General features: G+C 42.1%; 2 protein-coding genes across 4 annotated transcripts; one reads left to right on the plus strand and one right to left on the minus strand.

The window, feature by feature from the left end:
• The first annotated feature begins 1,191 nt into the window (after positions 1-1,191).
• Positions 1,192-6,211, plus strand: Cebpzos (CEBPZ opposite strand). 3 transcript variants are annotated; one of them, XM_052186418.1, is made up of 5 exons: positions 1,192-1,259; positions 3,282-3,397; positions 4,284-4,328; positions 4,942-5,026; positions 5,160-5,258. In XM_052186418.1, exons 2-4 carry the CDS (start codon positions 3,283-3,285, stop codon positions 5,022-5,024), a joined length of 243 nt encoding a protein of 80 aa, XP_052042378.1. In that variant the 5' UTR covers positions 1,192-1,259; position 3,282; the 3' UTR covers positions 5,025-5,026; positions 5,160-5,258. The 3 variants fall into 3 exon arrangements, with proteins under 3 accessions (XP_052042378.1, XP_052042380.1, XP_052042377.1); XM_052186420.1 differs by lacking the exons at positions 1,192-1,259; positions 5,160-5,258 and adding exons at positions 1,266-1,429; positions 6,021-6,211; XM_052186417.1 differs by lacking the exon at positions 1,192-1,259 and adding an exon at positions 1,266-1,429.
• Cebpz (CCAAT enhancer binding protein zeta) lies at positions 4,929-22,128 on the minus strand. The gene is made up of 16 exons (XM_052186416.1): positions 21,923-22,128; positions 19,635-21,127; positions 17,264-17,495; positions 16,485-16,671; positions 14,818-14,906; positions 12,743-12,796; positions 11,936-12,038; positions 11,767-11,835; positions 10,453-10,519; positions 9,025-9,125; positions 8,156-8,213; positions 7,764-7,948; positions 7,014-7,100; positions 5,910-5,968; positions 5,738-5,819; positions 4,929-5,200 (listed from the first exon to the last, which is right to left on the minus strand). Exons 1-16 carry the CDS (start codon positions 22,076-22,078, stop codon positions 5,064-5,066), a joined length of 3,159 nt encoding a protein of 1,052 aa, XP_052042376.1. The 5' UTR covers positions 22,079-22,128; the 3' UTR covers positions 4,929-5,063.
• Between the last annotated feature and the right edge of the window lie 30 nt (positions 22,129-22,158).

Genomic DNA, 22,158 nt, shown 5'->3' on the forward strand with positions numbered 1-22,158 from the left:
TGGTGTGAGCTTTTGAAATCTCAAATCACACCCCCAGTGGCACAGGTCCTTCAACTAGGCCACACCTCCTAATTCTTATAATCCTTTTAGACACTTCTACTTCAGGTATAACTTTAATTTTTTTCAAATCCTATTTTTAATGATAGTTCTTAAACACTAAACTTTCTTGTAACCCACCACCCAGCAGAGGTAGTGGGAAAGAAGGGCTGGGAGTGGGGGGAGTGGGGGGAGTGGGGGGAGTGGGGGGGAGTGGCCCTGATTAGAAAGGTTCTTTGGAGCAACTCCCGTCTGTGTTGTGTGAAAATCAGTTCAGTCTACAGGTTAGCAGGCAGCAGCAGCTGGATCCACTGGCAAACACTGTCATACTGTCATACATACACCAGCAGTCCAGTTCTGTAGAGTCAGGTTAGCAACAGCAGTGACACGAGGTTTGGGTCAACAGGAGGGACCCACCAGAAGTTCTTGGCTGTGCCTCTTTCTCTCAGGGAATCAAAGATGCAAGCCCCACAAGTGTTGCACAGCTGGCTGTACCAGCAAGCCAAGCCAAGCCATGCCAAAAAAAAAAAAAAAAAAATCCCGTTATACAAAAAGAGTCTCACGATGTTTTCCCTTGAAGATTTTATTGGGCAGCATTCATAGCTTCCTAAGTTGGACAGCCAGGCATTAGACCACATTTTATTTATTTGCTTGCTTGTTTGAGACAGCCCTGGCTGTCCTGGAGGTAGAGGCAGAGGGATCTCTGAGGGCAGACTACATTTTAATAAAAGTGGATGTAGTCTAACATTCCAGGCGTTGTCATGCACATGGTCCCCCTTTAGGCATGCCTGTTCCCCATTTCCTCTCTTTCTTTCCCTTAGGTCAGCCCTCTTCTTGACTATTGGGCAGTACCTAGGGCCAGCGCTTCACAACTTTAATGTGCAAAGGAATTGTCTAGGGATCTGGCTAAAGGGCAGATCCCAATTTAGGGTCCCACTTTTCTGGCAACTCCCTGGAGATGGGTTATTCCTGTTTTGATACATTTTGGGTTTAGAGTGGGAAAGAGGATCCATGTGCAGAGTTTGGAGCCGGTGTCCTGGGTTCAAAAGTGATTTTTTTTTTTCTTTTACTTGGGTGTGGCCGCGGGCAGAATAACCTTGTCTACAAAGCAGCAGCTTCCCACAGCAATTAAGTCAGGTCAGGTTCCTCTGTGGGGCGTGACTAAAGCTGGGGGCGTGGCGCTGCAACCGTGCGCTTGCGCAGTCGGGTTGCGGCGGCCTCAGGTAAGGACTAGGCCGTGTGTTCCGCGTCCCGCGATCCCCAGTGTAGGGCGCGTGGGGTCTGTGACATTCTTGGATCCGGGGAACCCTCGAGCGAGACCGCCCCGCAGGCGCCTGGGCGCGAGCGTTTCCGGGTCGCCGAGCCGCGGCGCATGCTGGGACCAGGAGCCCGGGTAAGGCTGGTCGCTCGCTGTTGGAACCGAGCAGGGCAGCGGCCCAGGGTCGGTCGCAGCACCGCTGCAGCCCTGGAGCACACGCAGGGTTGCTTCACCTCGCTGCAGCCCCAGCCGCTCCTGTGCAAGAAGGCCCCGTGGTCTTCGGGCTCCCTGGGCCATCTTGTCTGTACAGTGTGTCCCTGGTGACAAACGGGCTTTATTATTAAGTAGACAAGACCCGAAGCGCAGGGCCTTGGGATGTAACGCGTCCATTAGTTTTTAAGAAAGTAAATGTTTTATTAATATCGTTATTTGGACTGTTTGAAACCTTAGCATCAATCTCTTCTAATCAAAAAAGATTTTGCTCAGATCCCTTAAGTTATGGAGCAGACAGGTGCGCTGTGTCCTTGCCCCGAAACCTTAAAAAACGGCCTTGAGAACTTACTACTGAGCTGGACTGTCAGTGATGTAGCAGAGTACAAGGAAATTGAGGAAGAGAGCTGTCCCTCTTGCCTCATTCCCAGTTTTTTATTGGCTTCCTTTTAAAAATGAGAATAATACAGGTTTTTTGGTCCCTGAATAATTCCCATTATTTAAGTGGAAAAGAAACGTTGGAGGAGGGACACATGGTGACAGTCCAAGGCGAATCCTGACAGTGTTTGATTCTTTTCAGGCTTAGATACCGTGAAAGGGAAGTAAAAGCAGCGGGAAGGACTGACTGCCCATGAACATTATATACAACAGCCTGTCTCAGCTTTGAGGCCAGAGCAGTGGGAAAATATCAGAATATTAGATAAAAAGATTAGTAGTTCTTTTCTTGATTGGGGTTATAGGGAAGCAGAGTTATAAAGCCTGGGCTACCTTTTGTATATTTAGCAACTCAAAATCTTACTCGCTGTATAACCTTTCTTCAAGACACTTTCTTTTGACTGCTGGAAACTGAACCTGCTATTCATGCTAATAAGCTTGCATGCTCCAACACCAATACCCCTTTCTTGGTTTGTTTTTGCATGCAGGGAGGGAAGATTTCAATTACCCATAGCCACCCAGTCAACTTCTCCCCCATGGGCCAGGGCTTTGTATAAAAACTGGGATGGGGGCTGGAGAGACGGCTCAGTGGTTAAGAGCACTGACCATTCTTCCAGAGGTCCTGAGTTCAATTCCCAGCAACCACATGGTGGCTCACAACCGTCTGTAATGAGATCTGACACCCTGTTCTGGGGTGACTGAAGACAGCTACAGTGTACTTACATATAATAAATAAATCTTAAAAAAAGAAAAAAAACTGGAGTGACTTCAGGGGGGAGATTAGTGGGGTGCTACCTTAGGCTTGCTGAGTGAGAATCTGGGGACTGGGAAGTGGTCCGAAGGCTTAGGAATGCACGGTGCTTTGGGGATGGTGCATTGAAGCGTTCCAACACTCAGAGATTTGCCTAAGAGACAAGACTGATTTTATTGTCTGGTTTCACATCCCTCTAGGAAAGGCATGAACTGGGGTACAACGTAACAAAATAACCTTCCTCTCACAGGACAGTTTCCAAAAGGGCCTTCGAATGCTGTTCCTATTATTGGATTGTATTATAATTCCTAGGTCAGCTAAAAGGTTTCTCTAACCTAGTACCCATTATATATCTGACACTAAAAAGCCTTAGTTCCTCCAGTTTAGCTTTGTAAAAAGGTCTATGCCTTCTCGGAGTTTCTGTGCTTTATCATATTCCTTAGGCATGGAGATTGGAAAATGGTTGTAGGGATGTCTAAACCAAATACATACTACTTTTGAGTTTCATACAAGCAGTGAGCCTGGGAGTGGGTTTCCTTACCGCGGTGGCAGCAGGTATTTAAACATGCTCCTTCATCTTGCTATCTTCAGGATGGCTCGGGCCATGGAACCCCTGGCGCGGAAGATCTTTAAAGGAGTTCTAGCCGCTGAGCTGGCGGGTGTTCTTGGAGCTTATTTTTTGTTTAAAAAGATGAACTCCAGCCAAGGTAAATTCAGTTCAGCAGTTGTTTTCTAGCAGGGGATGCACTAAATATTGGTGGCATTTCTGGGCAAAATGTTTCTTGAGATTGAAGGTATCAGATGTTTTTATGGCCAGGAGGGGAGCGAGGTGTTTGTTACTGTACAATAGGTGACTCACATTTGACTTGCTGACCAGGAGTGCCTGGGTTTTACCTGGGAAGGGTAGAACAACTGTCCCTATCCTAGCTCAGAACTGAAAGGAATGGATGGAGGCAGCTTGGCCTGCCCGTCATACTTACTTGTTTGGTATTCTGAGAAAAAGTGAACACCACTGTTTGCTCAGAACAGCCTCAGGTCACCGGCATTCTTAACATCAACTGTAGGCCCTAAAACGGGTTTCCATGCTATTGTTGAAAACAAGAGTAACAATTTGTCCCAAGTGCTGGGATTAAAGGCATGCACCACCACTGCCCATTGAGCTCTCGACTTTTAAAATTAGGAATTCCTATTATTTCCTTCTCTAATTAAAGCAGGGAACAATCCTGGGACAGTGATATATCTTTGAAGACTATCACATGTCTTCCTCAAAGTACTTCACTAGGATTTTATGTCAGGGTGTGACTGGATGTTCACAATCATTAAATATAAAAGTATAGAGGCTGTTGGGCGGTGACACTGCACTCGGGAGGCAGAGGCAGGTGCATCTATGTGAGTTCAAGGCCAGCCTGGTATACAGAGTTCCAGGACATCTAGGGCTGAGAACCTCTGCCTTGAAAAATGAAACAAAAAAAGTATAAAAACTATATTTTAAGATGAATGTAATTTGTATACTATCCTATAAGATTCTTGGATTAGTAGATGGACTGTAATTGTGGTTTAATATGTTAACAGATTTTTGTTTTTAAATATCAGATTTCAGGCAAACAATGAGCAAGAAATTTCCCTTCATTTTGGAAGGTATGTTTTTCATCAAGTAAAAGTTCAAGTGCAAAATAACCTATAAATTCTGTGGTACTTTTACAGCTTTTGAGCAAGTGACATTATTTTGTTTCCAACACTATTTACCTCCTGGGACCACATAGTAAGGAGTCATTATTACCTTTTTTTATTGATCAACCTTCAGGCTTTACAAACACTGGGCAAACATTCTATCACTGAGTTACATACCTCACCCTGCAAGCTGGAGTTTTAATTCTTTCAGTGGTTAAGATCAGATTCCAGAGTGAGGCCTAAGGTGGTGATGGCACAAATCAGTTTCTGCTGTAAGACTGTCATCCTCGGGTGTGCTGTGTTCTCAGAGATGCTGGTTTCCCTGGGGAAGAGCCAATGGCCACCTCGACTGCTATGAGCTGACCACAGTGACGTCATGTACCCTAACCTAAGCTTGGCACCCGGTGTTCCAACAAGCAGCTCATCACAGTGGCAGGAGGGGGGGGGGGGTCACAGCCTGCGCATGGACTTGGAGTCCTGATGTCCCTTTCATTTGTTATGTAGCAATATGGAAGAATTTTTTTCACTGTAAGTTTAACTTTTGTGTAATTTTATAAATGACAGCACTTTGTTTTCGCAGTTTATTACAAATCCATTGAACAGTCTGGAATGTATGGCATTAGAGAAAAAGATCAGGAAAAATGGTTGGATAACAAAAATTAAGGGTAAGTATAATCTTAATTTATTATCACGCGGAAGCTGTCACTTCCTTTGCCTTTTGGGTTTCTGAGGGGCTTTCATCTTCTTCCTGAAATTTTTCTTTTTCTTGATGATACTTTTCACATCTCTGTTGTGCAGCCAGTCATCACGATCAGCTTCCCACTTGAGCTGCTTGAAACCTTTGAGGGGAGAAGACAGACAGAGGAGTCTGTGCCCGTGACCCCCACAGAAGCTCGCAGACTGTAACTGCTGGCCTGTGGTTCCCACCCTGTCTGTTGCTCTCCTCTACAGTCTAGATGAGGATTTTACAAATGAAAATATAGAAGGATTTATACTGTTAAGATTTTTCTTTTTTGTTGTATGAAAGAACAGAAACTAGTGATTATAATAATATCAGGAATAATTACAAAGTCTTCATGCATGTGAGAGTATACCTTTAGTCAAGGCTAAATAAAAAAGACTGAGTCTTAAAGAAAAAAATGTGTCTGGGTCTGTAGTTTGTGGTTTAAATGCCTTGCTATGTGGCTTTCTGCCACTTAAGGACATCTTTAGGAAGTCCCGTCTAAATACTTACATGGCACAAGGTGACCTGGTAGTGCACACTTGCAATCCTACTGCTTGGGGGGAAGGAGGATCAAGAGCCCAAGGTCAGCCTGGGCTACAAAAGACCCTGCTGCCAAAACAACAAAACAAGCAAAGAACATCAGTTTACTTACTTGCATTATCTTTGTTAGCCATGGCATTCATGCCAATAGTATCAAACTTGGAGCCCATATTCTCATCCAACAGATGGCCAAACTTAAAAAAGAAAGGAAGGGTGGGGAGGCTATTAGGAAACTGGAAAAGAATGTAGACAGCTACTTTCTTAAGTCAGTACATTAGCCTTACCTCCTCAGCAGAGACAAACAGGCTGGAGTCATTGAAACTTTTCTTCTTTTTCTTTTTTCCTTAAAGAAAAATTATGTGTAGGTTACTCAAAGTGTACCTATTTTTTTTCAGATTTGGTTCCTGATCAATGTTTATTTTTACAAGAAACCATCAGTATCACTCAGGATTAAAATCCCACAGCTGACCTGGATAGAGTTTGTAATATGTCTTATTATTTGGGCTTGAAAAGCTGACTGAAGTATGTTTTACTTCAGTAAATTTTTATTTATGTTACTGAAAATAAAATGTCTATTAAAAACTTACCTACAGTTTTGAATCTTTAGACATTTCAAGAAAGCTAAAAGTGGTGGGCTGGAGAGATGGTTCAGTGGTTAAGAAAGAGCACTGACTGCTCCTCTAAAGGTCCTGAGTTCAAATCCCAGCAACCACATGGTGGCTCACAACCATCTGTAATGAGATCTGATGCCCTCTTCTGGGGTGTCTGAAGACAGCTACAGTGTACTCAATAGATAGATAGATAGATAGATAGATAGATAGATAGATAGATAGATAGATAGCAAGCTAAAGTGGTAAGATAGTTAGGGCTCACATATAATTGGATTCTTGAAACATGACTGAAAAGATCACTGAGAGATCCTTAAGTGTGAGATGGGGGGCTTGAGAGCCATGAACACTACAGCTGCACTCGAGAACCCTCTCTCCACACTTAACAACTCTGTTAGAATTCTTAATGCACCTTCCTTGCCTGGGAGAGGGTTTAACTGGTATACTCGAGTCACAGGAGTGATGTCAGAGTTCAGACCTGCAGCAGCCATGTAAAAGCCTGAGCGTAGTGCTGTGACGTCAGTGAGGAGAGAGGAGGCAGAGGCAGGCAAGTCTAGAGCCTCATGGAACAGTTAGCCTCACCTAAATGCTGAAGTCCAAAGCCTAAGAGAGACCCTTGTCTCAGACAAATGACAGAAGGTGCCTGAGGGATGACCTTAAAGAAAAATTTTCTAAATGCGATCAAACCAACTTAAAAAACATATTTGCCCAAATAATAACTAGTACTGCTCTTCATATGGCAGCTGCTATGGTTTGAAGAGAGTACATGCATTTTCTTACCTTGAAACGACCCAGCGAAGTCAAAATCATCTTCACTCCTTCTCTTGCTTTTCTTAGTACTGGCTTTGGGGCTGGCGTCAGCAAGTTCTGTTAACCAAGAAAGTTTGCTATTAAACCATTTAAAAAACAACAACAAGCCTGGAAAATACCTATTCAGTGGCACTGTCTGTTCCATGTGTTTCCAGCCCTGGAATCCCAACAGAGCAAGCCTGGGGGATACAGGACACTAGTGCCAGAGTCCCTGCTATAGCTCCCAAGAATAAATTTACTCAGTGACTATTAATGAGACCAAATACTTGCACACTTGCTTAAGTAAGACCATCTCCTGCTGAGGTCCAGAAGCGCTATGCAAAGCAGGTGTACCCTTTAAGTAAGCGGAAGGACAAGAATACAAAACCTCAGCTGTGAGTGCCCTGCTCATTTATAATTTACACCAGTCATCTCTCACGGTGCCATACGGGTGTGTATATGAATACTGCTTTCTCTTGGATAAATGGCTCACCATCATTGCTTTTGTTCATTGGTAGCAGAGGTTGTAACCCAGAACCTCACACATTCTAGGAAGTACTCTACTACTGAGCTACACTACCAGCCGCTTATACTAAATGACAAAAAGAGGCCATATGACAGCTCAACTGCAACTGGATAGGAAAGCTGTTGACTAAAATTAGTTCAATACTGAGATGTGTACTTCAGACATAGAAACCTAGCCTAAGAATGAGCAGGAATGCTACATGATCTGATGTGTACCTGGAACATGTTCACTTTCATCGTCAGACACATCCATGAATGTTCCTCCATCTTCATCAATTTCAAAGTCGTCATCGTTCATACTTCCTAGAGAAAGCTCGTCGTCATCCAGGTCCCCGAACTCATCGTCACTACCCTCCGAGTCCTCCAAGTCGTCCTTAGCTCCTTTTGTTTTTTTCATATTGCTGGGGGGGGGGGGGGAGGAAGGGAACACTCATAAAGAAGCCGTCTGTGTCCTCTCAAGTGTGCTTGGGAGACTAAGCTCAAAGCACTGTAAAGGGTCAAGCCCAGGTAAACACTGCCCTGTGGATCACGTGGTTTCTAGGCCTCCTCTTCTGATGAACAATAATCTGGGAAATACTGGGAAACGGGAAAGAGAAAGTGCGTTTTACCTGGCAAAATCAAGATCATCCTTTCCAGGCGTGAAGCAGTTGTCATTTTCAAATGTGTCTGCCCAAGAACAAGATAAAAAATGTGAGAGATGGCAGGGGACAAGAGCAATACACATGCCCTAGTCAGCCGTGACGTAGAGTCAGGATTTCACAACAGCACAATGCTGTTATTAGAAATGCTGCTGCTTTGTCTTATACAAACCTATGAGCTCAATGAACTTTTTAAAAATGGAGTCTGTTGCCGGGCAGTGGTAGCACACGCCTGTAATCCCAGCACTTGGGAGGCAGAGGCAGGTGGATTTCTGAGTTCAAGGCCAGCCTGGTCTACAGAGTGAGTTCCAGGACAGCCAGGGCTACACAGAGAAACCCTGTCTCCAAAAAAAAAAAAAAAAAAAAAAAAAAAAAAAGTCTTGTTATTTTTAATTCCTGTTTATAGTTCTTTTGCTGAAAAAGAATGTTGATGTTTATTTTTCACCAAGAATATGATGCAACAGTAAGAGCAAAGTAAACCCTTCCATTTTTATGTAGTTTCACTTGATTAGTTAATTAAAAATCCCCAAGCTCTAAGGATGAGAAAGAAAAAAAATGATAAACCAGCAGACATTGCTACTCATAGAATTAGGAGATTATGAAAAATAAACAGCATCAGAGACTTGGTTTGAGAAATGAAAACACTCTACTTGTAAACAGAATTGTCTTATATATTATACAAAGCTCAATAATGTTATTTTTCTAGAAAGATTCTGAGTAAGTAATCTCCCATTATAATCTGCAGAAAACAATTTATCAATACTAAGTTCACTTATACCATTAATACAGCCTATTAACAAATAATAATTTTATAAATTGAGTTAACAAAAGCAAATTACCAATCATATTTTCAAATTCCTCGTCATCAACATCTTCTATACTTTCTTCGTCTGCGCTGCGTTTCTGTTTGTCTTTAACAACAGCAACTTTTTTGTAATACCTAAAGTAAAATGCATGTTATTTATCTGTTTAATTTATGACTAAAGACTAGTTATAACTCAAAGTGTGTTATGGATACTGAAATGGACACAAATGAGTAAAATTTGTATTCAATCTAAGTGTTTTGAGTTAAACAAAATAGCGATAAGCTTTTGGAACATGAAGCACGCACACTTTTCTATACTCTTTAGAGGGTCTTCCATGTAGCTGTGGCTGGCTCTGTACACACAATCCCTGCTTTCCCTCCTGAGTGCTGGGTCACAGGTATGAGCCACCAAGCACGTTTAAGTGAGGTAGAAGAAGCTTTCAAGACCTTATAGTGCCTTAAAGCCATTTCCTCAATCATCTTCACATGGCATCATAGAGGCCTTGGGGCGCGTGGAGTATTGTCTAGCATGAATAAGGCCCTGAGTTTAATCCTACACAATAGTAAAGTAATCTCTAAAGTCACAACCTTAACACTACTCATCTAATTATTAGAATATGGTGCTTTTTTTTTTTTTAGTTTTTTGGATTTGATTTTTTCGAGTCAGGGTTTCTCTGTGTAGCCCTGGCTATCCTGGAACTCACTCTGTAGACCAGGCTGGCCTCGAACTCAGAAATCTGCCTGTCTCTGCCTCCCAGAGTGCTGGGATTACAGGTGTGTGCCACCACCGCCCGGTAAATATGGTGGTTTTAAATGACCTAAAATCGCTAACATCTTATCAGCCTACACCCAAAGTCACAGTAAAACTTAAAACTTTTACTTTTGGCATTACTCTCATAAAATTATTCACAGAAAAAGTTATTTTTAAAAGCAATTTAAATTAAACATAGTTAACTAATCAAGCAGATTAACTTGACACCCACTACAGGCACTAGCAGCGTCAGTAGTGACTTTAAAGAACAATCAGTTCGGATTCACGCAAAGGATCCTTTTGCCGAAGGATCTTGGTCTGAACAAATTACTCCTGAGTTACTCCTATATCAAAGTAACACAGATAAAGACTAGCAAAGAGTTACTGTTTGGGAGGTAGAGGCCGGAAGATCACAGTTGGAGGTCAGCTTAGGCAATATACAGAAGGATCAGGAGTTAGGGTTAGAGTTAACGTGATGCCCCAGCATAGCGGGTACTAGAGTGGTGAGGCGGGAGTGGGTGGGTGGAGGAGCACTCTCTTAGAGACAAGGGGGAAGGGAGGTAGGATGGGGGTTGCAGAGGGAAGACCATGAAGGGGAACAACATTTGAAATATAAATAAAATAACCAAAAAAATATTAAAAAAATAAAAAGCAGTATATCAAATATAAACATTTAAACAGTGTCAAAGAATGCTGTACCAGGTATCTTACCTGTAGAAAAACACCTCATCCACTGGGATCTGACTTTCTTCTTTTGCAAGGAACTCTTTACTATTCACTGCAGAATGAAGCATTTTATTACACCCATTCCCGTCACCCACATGCTCAGACTATATTTAATTTATAATAAAAATAATATATAAATATATATAAATAAATATAAATAATATATCTTATTTTTTTTCTTGAAAGGGTTTTTCTGTGTAGCCCTGGCTGTGGTGCAAGTTACCACTGCTGAATGGTTCTGAAATCTTGAAACAAGACACTGTTGGGTAAGAGGCCCACCAGTACAGAGCACATCTCGGAAGTGTGTGGACAAGTCTCAGCATCCTAAACTCTTGGCTATTCCGTGGAGAACAGGCGGAACATAGCCACAGTAGGGCGACAGGTTCTTTTACTGTTCTCCAATTGTATTCAAGACACAAGTTTCAAGAGAAGCAAATTATTTTAGAAGATTTATTTTCTTTATATGTACATGTATGGGCAAAGACATGTGATTGCAGGTGTCGGCAGTAGCCACAGATGTTGTGCCTCCCTAGAGGTGAGATTACAGGTGGTTATAAGACACCCTACATGGGTGTCAAGAACCAAACTTGGGTCTTCTCCCAGAGAAATAAGTATCCTTAACCTCTGAGCTAACCACTGAGGCCCCTCAAAGAGTGCTGCTTCCACCACCCACATGCAGGATTATAGCATACTCTGGCTGTCTTGGAAGAAAAGGACAATGATGCTTGTAATTTAAAATCAGAAAGAAACCATCAACAGAACATTCCATAATTTTACTTAATAGTGAGGTAAATTAAAAAAAAAAAAAACCAAAGAGTTCAAGGATATTTGATATTAGAGAAATAGAATTTCTGATTTGATTTAAAGATTTGGTTTGCCTTACAGTCCTAATTACTTCTCAGTAATCCTGTTGACATTTCGGATTTCTGGGAGGTTGGCTGGGTATAACTAAAACTAACTTAACTCTAATTTCTGACAAGATGAGAGGCAGAGGCAGAGCTGGAAGACTGGTCCCAAATACATGTCCACAGGGGAATATCAACTGGTGCTGCACCAAAGAGCCAGCTGTTCATTTCTTGTTAGAAGAGTTTAAGGTATGGACTGCACACGTTGGGTTCTGAAGGAGCTCCATGCTCTGAGCATGGCAGAATGGTTTACTGCCAAGGCTGGGGAATGACTGCCAGACGGCCCATCGTCTACCCCACTCTGTCATCCTGGTAAAGTAGGTCATGGACGACAGAGTGGGCTGCACTGTCCTATGCTGCCCTCTGCTGTCACCTGCCCAGGCCCTGTGCTTACCAGCGAGGTCCCGGATAGTCTTCATCAAGTGCTTCCTTTTGGGTTGCATCACAACACTGTCGGTATTTTCTGAAATGTAAACCATGATGGCCTAATGCAGTTATACGTTCATCCACTTACTAAATCCCAGCAACGAAAACCAAACAGTCATTAAGTAGTGCAGGCATACCTTTGCCTTTGTGTGGCTTTGGATTTCGGTACACAAATCGATCCAAGAATCTCATGAGTGTGAAATCCTCCAGTGGGTCCCCTGAATACTGAATACAATTTCCCTGAAAGGTGAAAAGATGGAAGAGGTTTTAAGGATTTAATAAAAATTAACCCATCTATTCAAATACAAAAAACGGGAAAAACATAAGTTGGTATTATGTCCCATCTGAGGCACATATGAACAGTATTTGTATACCACACTAAAAAACTATACATACAAACACATATTTTATGGTGTACTGGTGATTTTATAGGTAGTATAGTGGCGACTATGTCACCATTATAAGGACCAAACACTGAAAAAGCACACCCAGGAAGCAGAGGCCATAGCACATTTCCCCAGAAGAGCCAGCCTGTCGTAAGCAGCTGCCTTTGACTGATGCGCTGTATTTCCATTCATCTCAGCAGGAGACCAACTTTGTTTTCTATATTAGACATTGGCCCTTAACAACAGCAGAAAAAATCAGATTCTACATGGCAGGGAGATTTGTACCATCAATTACTGATGACCAAAACCCACAATACTTAGCTAGGTGTGAAGGCTCCCTGCACTCAGAGGCAGGCGGTTCCAGACTGAGTCCAGGACTAACCCAGAAAAACTCAGTTCTAGGACAGCCAGGGCTCTGCCTCAGAAAAAAGCAAGCAAGCAAGCAAACAAACAACAAAAACAAACAAAACCTCAAAAAGACCTCCAAATCCCTGACCCCTTGATTCCCCCCCAACACCCTACAATATTTACATATTTTTAAGAGTATTTTATACTTACCTCAAGGATAGTCTTTGCAAAAAGGGCCACAGAAGGGTGGAAATGTTCAGATAGCTATATAGAAAAAAATATAAACATCATTATTTTTAAGGCCAGCCCCCCACTTTTTTTTTTTAAATAAGCAAAATTACAGGTTATGGGGCTGGAGAGATGGCTCAGTGGTTAAGAGCACTGACTGTTCTTCTAGAGGTTCTGAGTTCAATTTCCCAGAAAATGCATGGTGGCTCACAACCATCTGTATTGGGATCTGATGCCCTCTTCTCGTGTGTCTGAAGATCGCTACAGTGTACTCATATAAATAAAATAAAGTCTTTAAAAAAAAAAAAGAAAAAAAAAAGAATTACAGGTTATTTGAGAAAAATCTAGTGAACTAAAACTTAGGCTAATACAGAAAGGCTGATTTTCAAACTACAAATCATGTATGCATTTAAAAATCTGAAAATTTAAGAACTTCTGGCTAAGTGTGTTATTTTTATATTTATGTTATTAGAAATTACAACAGGACAAATGTAAATGCTTGTAGTTCATTTAAATTAATAACTCCAGGGACTAGAGGGACAGCTCAGCAGTTCAGAGCACTTGATGTACTTCCAGAGGTTCTGAGTGTGGGTCCCAGCACCCACACAGTGGCTCTGAAATGCCTGTACCTCCAATTCTAGCTTCTTTTGGTCTTGGGAACCAGGCATGCAATATATATAAGCAAAATACTCATACACATAAAAATCAAAATAATAACATATATACGATGTATTAATGCAAACAATATGTTCATGAGCTATAAGTGTATTTCAAAACAGAAGTTACAAAATTAAGCATTCATTAATTTTCAAAGTATTAGTTAACTTAATATTTTCAAAATGTCCTTTTGTTTAGGTGAATAGAATGCAATGCATTTTGAATTTTCCCCAGTGTTCTACACTGTTTGAGCAGGTATGAAGAGAACCTAGCCTTAAGCAGACCAGTGGTTAAAAAGGGAGTTATTAAGTCTTTCAACAAAGTGTGGATTTTCTTCTTTGAAGCTATACCAAAAGGAAAAATTTAACTGCCAGGTGGAATCAACCACACCAAATAGCCTCAGGCATCTGCTACTTAGAGTTAGCTGGTCTACTAGGACTGTGTGGACCTTACCCACATGTGAATTAGGAACACTACTCTGGTCATTTGAAAAACACTGGATGAGTAGGGCACTTCCTCCAAATTGTACAGAATTGCACTGTTAGTATGAACACTAACTTTATCATCCAACTTTGTAGAGAGGTACGATTGATCAATTACTTCATTTACAAGCAGATGTGTCTCAGACCGAGTAAGCAGTAGGCCAGTCAGTCTATCAGGATAGAGCCCCACGGACCAGGGACAGCTGACCAAGTTCTACCTTGAGACAGAGTTCAACCTTCATACTTTGGTGCACAGCAAGAGGGGAATGTGCACTTTCCACTCCCATGGGGAACACTGGCATGTGTTTACTTGTTGCTTTATCATTCCCAAGCGATCCTGGCTTTCGCCCTTCCCTTATTCACTACAAGAACACGTGGAGAAGGATATAACAGAAGGAATGGCTACCAACACAGTAGCTTGCCTATACAGGGCATCAGCAGCAGTTCACCTGTCTTCTTTCTCTCCTCAGTGCTACAGCTAGCACAGTGACAGACAAAGGACACACTGGCATTGCCAGGACAGTAGCTGTAGTCTTGCAGACTCAATGGAGTGCTGGGCGCATCTGTACTCACATTTCAAAAATAACTCACAGGGAGAAACTCACTGTCTTTTGATCACTGGAAGGCTATTAGAAACCCAATTCCTCTTCTTCATTTACAAAATAGCATAGGAAAAGATTTCTATTCTCACACAACAGCAGGACACGTTAGAGAGCCACATGCATCCACGTTCCTATTTGTACGCTATTTACATGCATATCAGTGAAAAGTTTCTGCAGAATGAACACAGCACACTATGTTTTTGCTAATGTATGTTTTCATGTTAGCTTCTTCATCATTTGCAAATAAAGATTCAATGTATTAAAATCCATGAAAGCAAGTCACAAGTGAATTAAGAGATAGTTGAAATTATTTTACCTTTCTGAGCTCCCAAAGACTTGTGTTTTCGGCTCCGCAGAATAAAGGATTTCTACTGAACGGGTCATATGTCTTTATTTGCTTGCCACCTAAGAACACAGTGTTTTTGAAATGCTTTATTCCTAACTCAAGAAGACATTTCAAAACTATCACAACTAATATTCTCACAGAAGATCTAACCTTCAAAATTGTTAGTAGTTCAGTAATCCAATATTAGATTAAAAATGTCAAGTCCCTTCAACAATTTAACTTGATGTCTGTCTATTCATTTTTTTTTTTTTTACCTGAAAAAACTTTGCAACATACTGGCTCCACCTTCTAAATGACTGATTCTTCAGCAGTTTTCAATCAGCCAGAGAAGTGCTAAGAAAACAGGTATTAAACAGCTAAGATGGAAATAACCTAAAGGGATATGTCTGGAGTGTGTCAGAGCATTTCATTTGTGGTGTTCCAAATCCTTACTATTAAGCTACAGTCAGGAAGTATTGTCCAGGAACAGATTTGTGTGTTTGTAAAAACCCCAAATAAAAGAGCCTTACTTTTCCTTTCTACCTTTTCTTATTGGGGGGTGGGGGGGAAGGTTCGTGTGGAGAACAGAAAACAAGTCTTTAGAAGCCAGGTCTCCATCCAGTTCATGATCTGACCCAGAGTCTGAACTGAGGCCACAGGCTTAGGGCAAGTGCTTTCCCTTTCCTGGATACGCTGTCTCATTGGCCCCAGCAAGATTTTTACAATCAGCTGTAAACTATATAGCTCTAGCACAAGCTTGTCCTCCTCCTAGAGGACAACAGTTTGTGCTCCAAACAGATAAATCCTTTTAAGAACTTCTTCCCTTATGACTACCAGCATTCCCTTGAATATATCTAAATGGACACTTAAAGCTGAGCTACTTTAACCATAGGTCCTAAAAGAAATGAGCCTGGCACTGTCTTCCTCAGTCCAAGGCCGGTGTTTTTTCATGGTGGCCCCAGATAAAGACTGTATTTCTAAGCGTTCTTTTGGCTCTAATATTCTATTAGCTGACTTATTTTCCTCTTATGTGTGTGTACAGACACTAACGGCTTCTATTTCTCAGAAGGTCTATCTTAAAAACATGCTGAAGAGATGGCTCAGTAGTTAAGAGCACTGGCTGCACTTCTGGAGGACGTGGATTCGATTCCTATCACCCACATGGTGCTCACAAAAAACACAAGAAGGCTCGTAGAGCTGTGATTCAATACAGGTCTGTTCAGAAACCAAACTTCCTGTGAAGCACACTGGGTGCTTTCATGTGTTGATTAAAGTGGCTCAGTGAGGCTTAACCTCCCATTTAGGACGGAAATTAATGATTCCCAGTGCACAGCATTTTATCGTTTTTCCGCCGAATTCCCACAGCTCTAAAGTCATCTGCTTGATTTCCAAGATTTATTTAAAACATATAATTTTGCTAACGAATATTATCTGTGATTCCCTACCATTAAAATTTCACTTTATGGTTGCAAATGTAGTTCAAAACTTGCTCAGCACACACAAAGGCTATGGATTCCACCTCCAGCATTGTGGCACTCCTGTGCGCGCCCATGCACCCACGTGCACGCACGCACGCACGCACGCACAGAGCTATGAACATAATGGAGGAAACTAATTCCTTCGTTTAAAAGTTCAAGGCAACAAGCAAAGGACTTCACCTTTCAGGTTGTCCAAGTGCACCCAGGAAGCGGCCTTTGGCTTCTCGGGTTCTGCGCTGCCCTCGGGCTCCGTCTCCTTCACATCCACTTCCTTCACGGCTTTGGTTGCTGTTTCTTTGTCTGCATCGGTAAACTTTTCATTGTCACTGTCATCTCCTATGTCAACGAAGTTTTCTTCATCAGATTCCTAACGAAATGGATCAATGACTGTTAATCAATGGGAATTTATAATGAAATCTGTATTCATTTATGTGATGCAGAGTTTCAAAGACTCAATGCAATTTGGTAAAAAGGTGAAGAAACACCAATCAAGTATAACTCCAGTCCTGACTGCCACTCAGGTGAAACAGAAGATAGACTCTCTTCTTAAACATAAGAGAGCCAAGTTCTGAACCCGGAGATTTTAGAACCGAATCCTCAAATAGTTGCCGTGTTATAAACCACAAAGACAGGTGCTATTACTATTTATTTCTACTTCATAACCGAGGAACCAGACGGAAAGGGTCTACTCATTCTATAATCTCCCATAACGTCCTAATATGACTGCAATTTCTATTGTAGTACAGTTTCTTATGTAATAAGTGGAAGAGTCAAGCAACCTGCCCATCTATTTAGCTGTACATCAGGCAGTGAAGCCCAGAACTCTAGAACTTACACTACTATAACACACTCTAGAGAAACTAAGTCACCATCAGTAAAGCAAAGAAAAACATCCACACAAAAGCCCCCACCCAAACACACTAGCACCCACTAGGGTCATGAAACAGTAAAGAAGATACCGGATGATCATCTAGTTGGCTTCTTAAATCTGGCTTTGCTTTAAAGATCTCAGACACAAGATACAGTGCTCCACAAATGAATGGCGGCATCTGTGTGCAGGTAACCTGAAGCAACCTCTTCACAAAAGCCTTCACCCGGCGCAACATGATGTCAGCTTTTAAAGATTTGTAGATCAGGTTAAGAAACATTGCTTGCTTGGAGCATGTCATCAAGCCTGGATCCAACATCTTTCTGTAAAATGAAATCAAGGTCAAGTGTTCATAAAGTCATCTTCACATCCAGGACTCACAGTCAGAGACTTCACAATCAATTACAACAACCTCATCTTAAAGATATATTTCCTACATGTGTTAGAATAAGAAACTACTTCTGTCTTATCAGATAAAGAGAGAATCAATTACTCCAAGAGAAAGAACACACTGGTACAAAGGAAAGACATCAGTTAAGGGCCACTTTTTTGTGACTTTTTTCTCAAATTTTTTCATACTGATACAAACCCTACCTGAAAGGTTACATACATGTCACACACACATAAAACTGACACCCACTCAGTCTGCTTTTAACCAGGTCTTGGAAGGCAGAGGCAGGCAAGTGCAAGTTCAGACAGCCTGGTTTTCATAGCAAATTCAAGGCTATCCAGGGTTAGTGAGCTGCTAACAAAACACTAAAAGCGGATACCTCTAAGCACGGATGAGATGACCCCAGTGTCTGTTTACTCTTGAGGTGAGCAGGGCAGCCCCCGCGCCCCCTCCTGCCAATATGGCTCTAGTGTACACCACATGAGTACTGAAAAAGGAAATTCTGAGTCCTTAATATGTGACCCAATGGACTAAGCAAGTCTTCCTTCATATACCGCCCCAGTTCAGAATGTCCGCTGCAGGTCCACAGTCCCTAAAATAGGTTTGGTTCTTCTAATATTCTCCCAGTCTTAGGCTTCTGCTCTGCCTAAACCCTGAGTCCTCAGTTTTCCTGCCCTTTCTCCCAAAGACTATTACTAGTTTCCTTCAGGTACTGGTTTCCTAAATGAGGGGTCCAATCAGACACTGACTAAAGCCTTCATTAATTATCCCAAATAAAGGGATAATTTTCCCTTTTCCCTTATAGTTCTCTTAGGAAATGTGTGTGTGTGTGTGTGTGTGTGCACGCGCGCGCCTATGGAAGTCAGAGGACAACTGAGAGAGTTCCTTCTCTCCCTCCACCATAGGTCTTGGGGGCTGAATACAGGCTGGCAGTCTTGTCAGTAAGCACCTTTATCCCCTGGACCACCTCACTGGCCCTGGAGCGCTGCTCGGTAAGATTCCAGTTCTTTCACTCACAAGCTAAACTTAGGAAGCGCTTCTTAATGTGCATTATCAGGCCATGAGATAGATGCACATCCCCGCACTGCACTAAGAAAAATGAGGTTAGTCAAGTTACCAGTAGGGTTTTACTGCTAATTAAATAATTTATCCAGTTTTAACATGGCCAACTACTGCCTGGGATTCAAATCATGCTAAAAATGGCTTAAGTCTAACTATTAATCACGACTTTACATTTTTCTTCATAAGTTAGATACAGATGTGCATCTGTTAAAAACAAAACAAATTACAGGCCAGGTGTAAAAGAACAGGCCTTTAATCCTAGCACTCAGGAGTCAAAGGTGGATCTCTATGGGTTTCAGAGCAGTCAAAGCTAAATAGTGAGGAAATGTCTCAAAAATAAAAAAGCAGACAAGAAAAGGATAGCTAAGTTGCTCAACGTAGCTTGCTGGCACGTATAAGGCAGAACAAAGTGCTAGCACTGTAGCACTGCCTGTCTTGGTGAAATACAGGGCAGCTGCATGATTCAACAAATTTATCTTAAAGGTGGAAAAAAGTACAATACAACCAACCAAAGCCTGAAATCTGAAACTCCTAACACACATTCTTTAGCATATTTCCAGTAAGGGTCTGCAGGGGTAGGATATCTGTTGATGGTGATATATCTTACACACCCAGAACATGGGCAGCAGATATAAGCACTCAAAAAATCACTTGTTGAATGAATTACTGAATGGCTGTCTGAAGAAGTGGAGGGAGATTTAGAATGAGTATATTGGGGAAAGGGAATTTCAATTACACCTCTGGTTCTAGTTCCTTCCTATCCAGTTCCAGTAAGACTTAAAACAAATGTTAGCAAAGTGCTAGTTTTTAAAACAGGTGTCAAAGAGTTATGTGCTCAAGGCAGGGGAATACTCAGTTGCTGTGGGGCCTATGTGAAATATATGAGTATGATTGTACACATATATACTCATATGCATTACCTACATATGCATATATACAGACACATTTTTTACCCTATATACTACATATGCTACACACAGCAAAGTTTACACCACATTCACGCACTTACCTGTATAAAGCTGTGTAATATCGGTCAGATATTGTCTGTTGAGAATTCATTACTTGGAAAAGTAGCATTAAAGCCTGCACACTAGTATTAAAATTTACAACATGCAACACTTTGAATAAAGTGTCCACCTGCTCTCTCACTTTGTCGTTACCTATCTGGGAGTAAGGGTATGCTCTGTTCACTCCTGTTAAAATGGCACTGAGCATTTTTGATTCAATGTCTTTTTTCTTGATACAAGTCCGAAAGAAACAAAAATAAAGAGTAATTAATTTGTTAGCCAACTCACTTTCTTCATGGGAGAGGACCATTTGGTTTAAAAAGCAAATTGCATAATACTGAGCCTTGGGGCTGATATTTGAGCGAAACAGTAGCCTTTCTATTTCTCCACACACAACTCCTTTCATATTGGGATGCTTCCGAAGCAACACTTCTAAGAGATGGGAAGCTTTTGTGGCAATTCTGTTCTGAGGATCTCCCAGCTTATTGATCACCTGCACAAGTAGAGCCTTTTCCTCCTCAGGTTTATCACAGAGAAGCTCATGAGCGGCTACCAGGGCTCGTGTTTTAGTGGTTACCAGGGAATCATGGCTCAAAGTCTCTAGGACCTGAACGAATTCTGCTACCCAGTGTTTCAGTTGGTGTTCATAATACCACAGAATCAGCCTTCTATCTCTCGAGTCCTTGTTGCCACTGGACAACTCTTCCAGCTTGTGAAAAGGGTGCTGGCTGAAAACCCGGAGCTTCCGACTGTCTGGCAGAAGGTCTGTGATGAGCAGCTCCTTGAACGTATCCAAAGCCATGAGGCACTGCTGCTTGCTGCCCTTCTTTTTAACAAGGTTCACGAGGGTCTCTACAAATTCCAGTGTGTGAACAGCAGCATCCTGGATCAGAAGGATCATGGCCGCCATCCTGTCCGCCAGTGTCCCTGAGGACACGATTGCCTTCATCCAGGTAGAAGAGCCTCCCTTCTGATTATTTGTCTTGCTCTTGAACAAGCTGACTTCCTGCTCATACAGCCTCTGTGCCAGGGCTTTGTACTTGGACACCACATCCTGAGGCTGCGGTTCCAAGGAATATTCACTGCTGTACTCCAAGTCGTACCACTTGCCCCCGGGCTTGAGCAGCAGTGTCTGTCTCTCTAGAAATTCAAATACATCTGGCTGCTTGTCTTTCTTTGCTTTAGAGATGGTACGGCTCTCCGGATGCTGCTCTGCTACAGTCTTATTTTTCACCTTTTTTTCTGATGTCTTCTTTCCTTCTGCCGCTTTTTGTTTTTTAGTCTCTACCTTGGGTAGTTTTGCTTCTTTTTTGCTGGCATTTTCATTTTTATCTGGTTCATCCTCTTCAATCAAAGACTTCGAATATTTGGCCAAATTCAGATTCTGAATAAATGCCTCCAATTCACCCTGTTGAAGGTCGTCTATGGTGCCCTTTCTGCCCCCATCCACCACTTCCTCATTTTCATCCAAAGTAGCCAGCATAAGGTAATCTTGCTGCAGAAACACATTTAAAAAAAGCCACATTACAAACCCAGAACTTCTGTAAGAACTTCATCTTTAAAAACCATCACATCTTAATTATTACACTACTACCTGGCAAACTCACAGATATGCAACAGAAAAATGTGTAAAAGATATGTACACCATAGGGAAAAGGTTTCTGAAGAACCTTCTTCAAGATATGAAAACATGGGCAAGCTGACGATCACAAAAAAAAAAAAAAAAAAAAAAACAATGAAAACCGCAATCTCATATGCTCTTGTAATATGTCAGGTGAGCAAGGTTAAAGGTTTATATGAATGGGCAGGGGTTGGTTCAGTGTGGGTCCAGTCCTTGCCAAGCAAGCCTGGTGACTTAGGTTCGATCCTCCGAACCTAAAAGAGGGAATGGATTCCAAAGTTATCCTCTGACTTCCAACAAACATACAGTACTCCTTCGAATAATTAAAAAAGATACTTTATAAGGTAGAGTAGGGAGGGAAAGACACTCTCTCAGAAGACTTAATGCAAACTGGCAGGTCCTTTTAGCAACTTCAACCCAACCTAGCAGATTTAGATCACACACACAGGAGTGTTCAAAACATTTGGCCACGTGGTTAGACTTGGATCGCCTACATTTTAACAAAGCATAAACACAGGAGAAAACATGCAAGCCGAATTGGTTTTTTCCACTGAAGAGCCGTGAAAGTAAAAGCGTGGGAAGCGCTCAGAACAAGTCGGAGGCTGGGCTGCGGGTCCCACACTCCCCGCAGCCGTGCACACCCCCTTCCCCAGAGCCTGCGGCCGTTACCTTCGTGCCTCCGAGGCGTAACACCTCCTCCAGAGAGAAACCATTATTGGTCTCATCGCTATCTTCCTCGTCTTCTTCGTCTGGATCTTCTGTCACCTTTTTGGGACGCCAGGGCTGCTTGGCAAGGAACTCTAAAGGTTCCTGGTCCGCCGACATTGCAGGTTGGACACGCGAGCGCAGCCCGTAACTTCCTTCCGCTTTCCGATGACGCACTTCCTGTTGGGGCAAGTCAGGAA

Source organism: Apodemus sylvaticus, chromosome 6, assembly GCF_947179515.1.
Source record: "Apodemus sylvaticus chromosome 6, mApoSyl1.1, whole genome shotgun sequence".
In the NCBI taxonomy this organism is placed as follows: Eukaryota; Metazoa; Chordata; class Mammalia; order Rodentia; family Muridae; genus Apodemus; species Apodemus sylvaticus.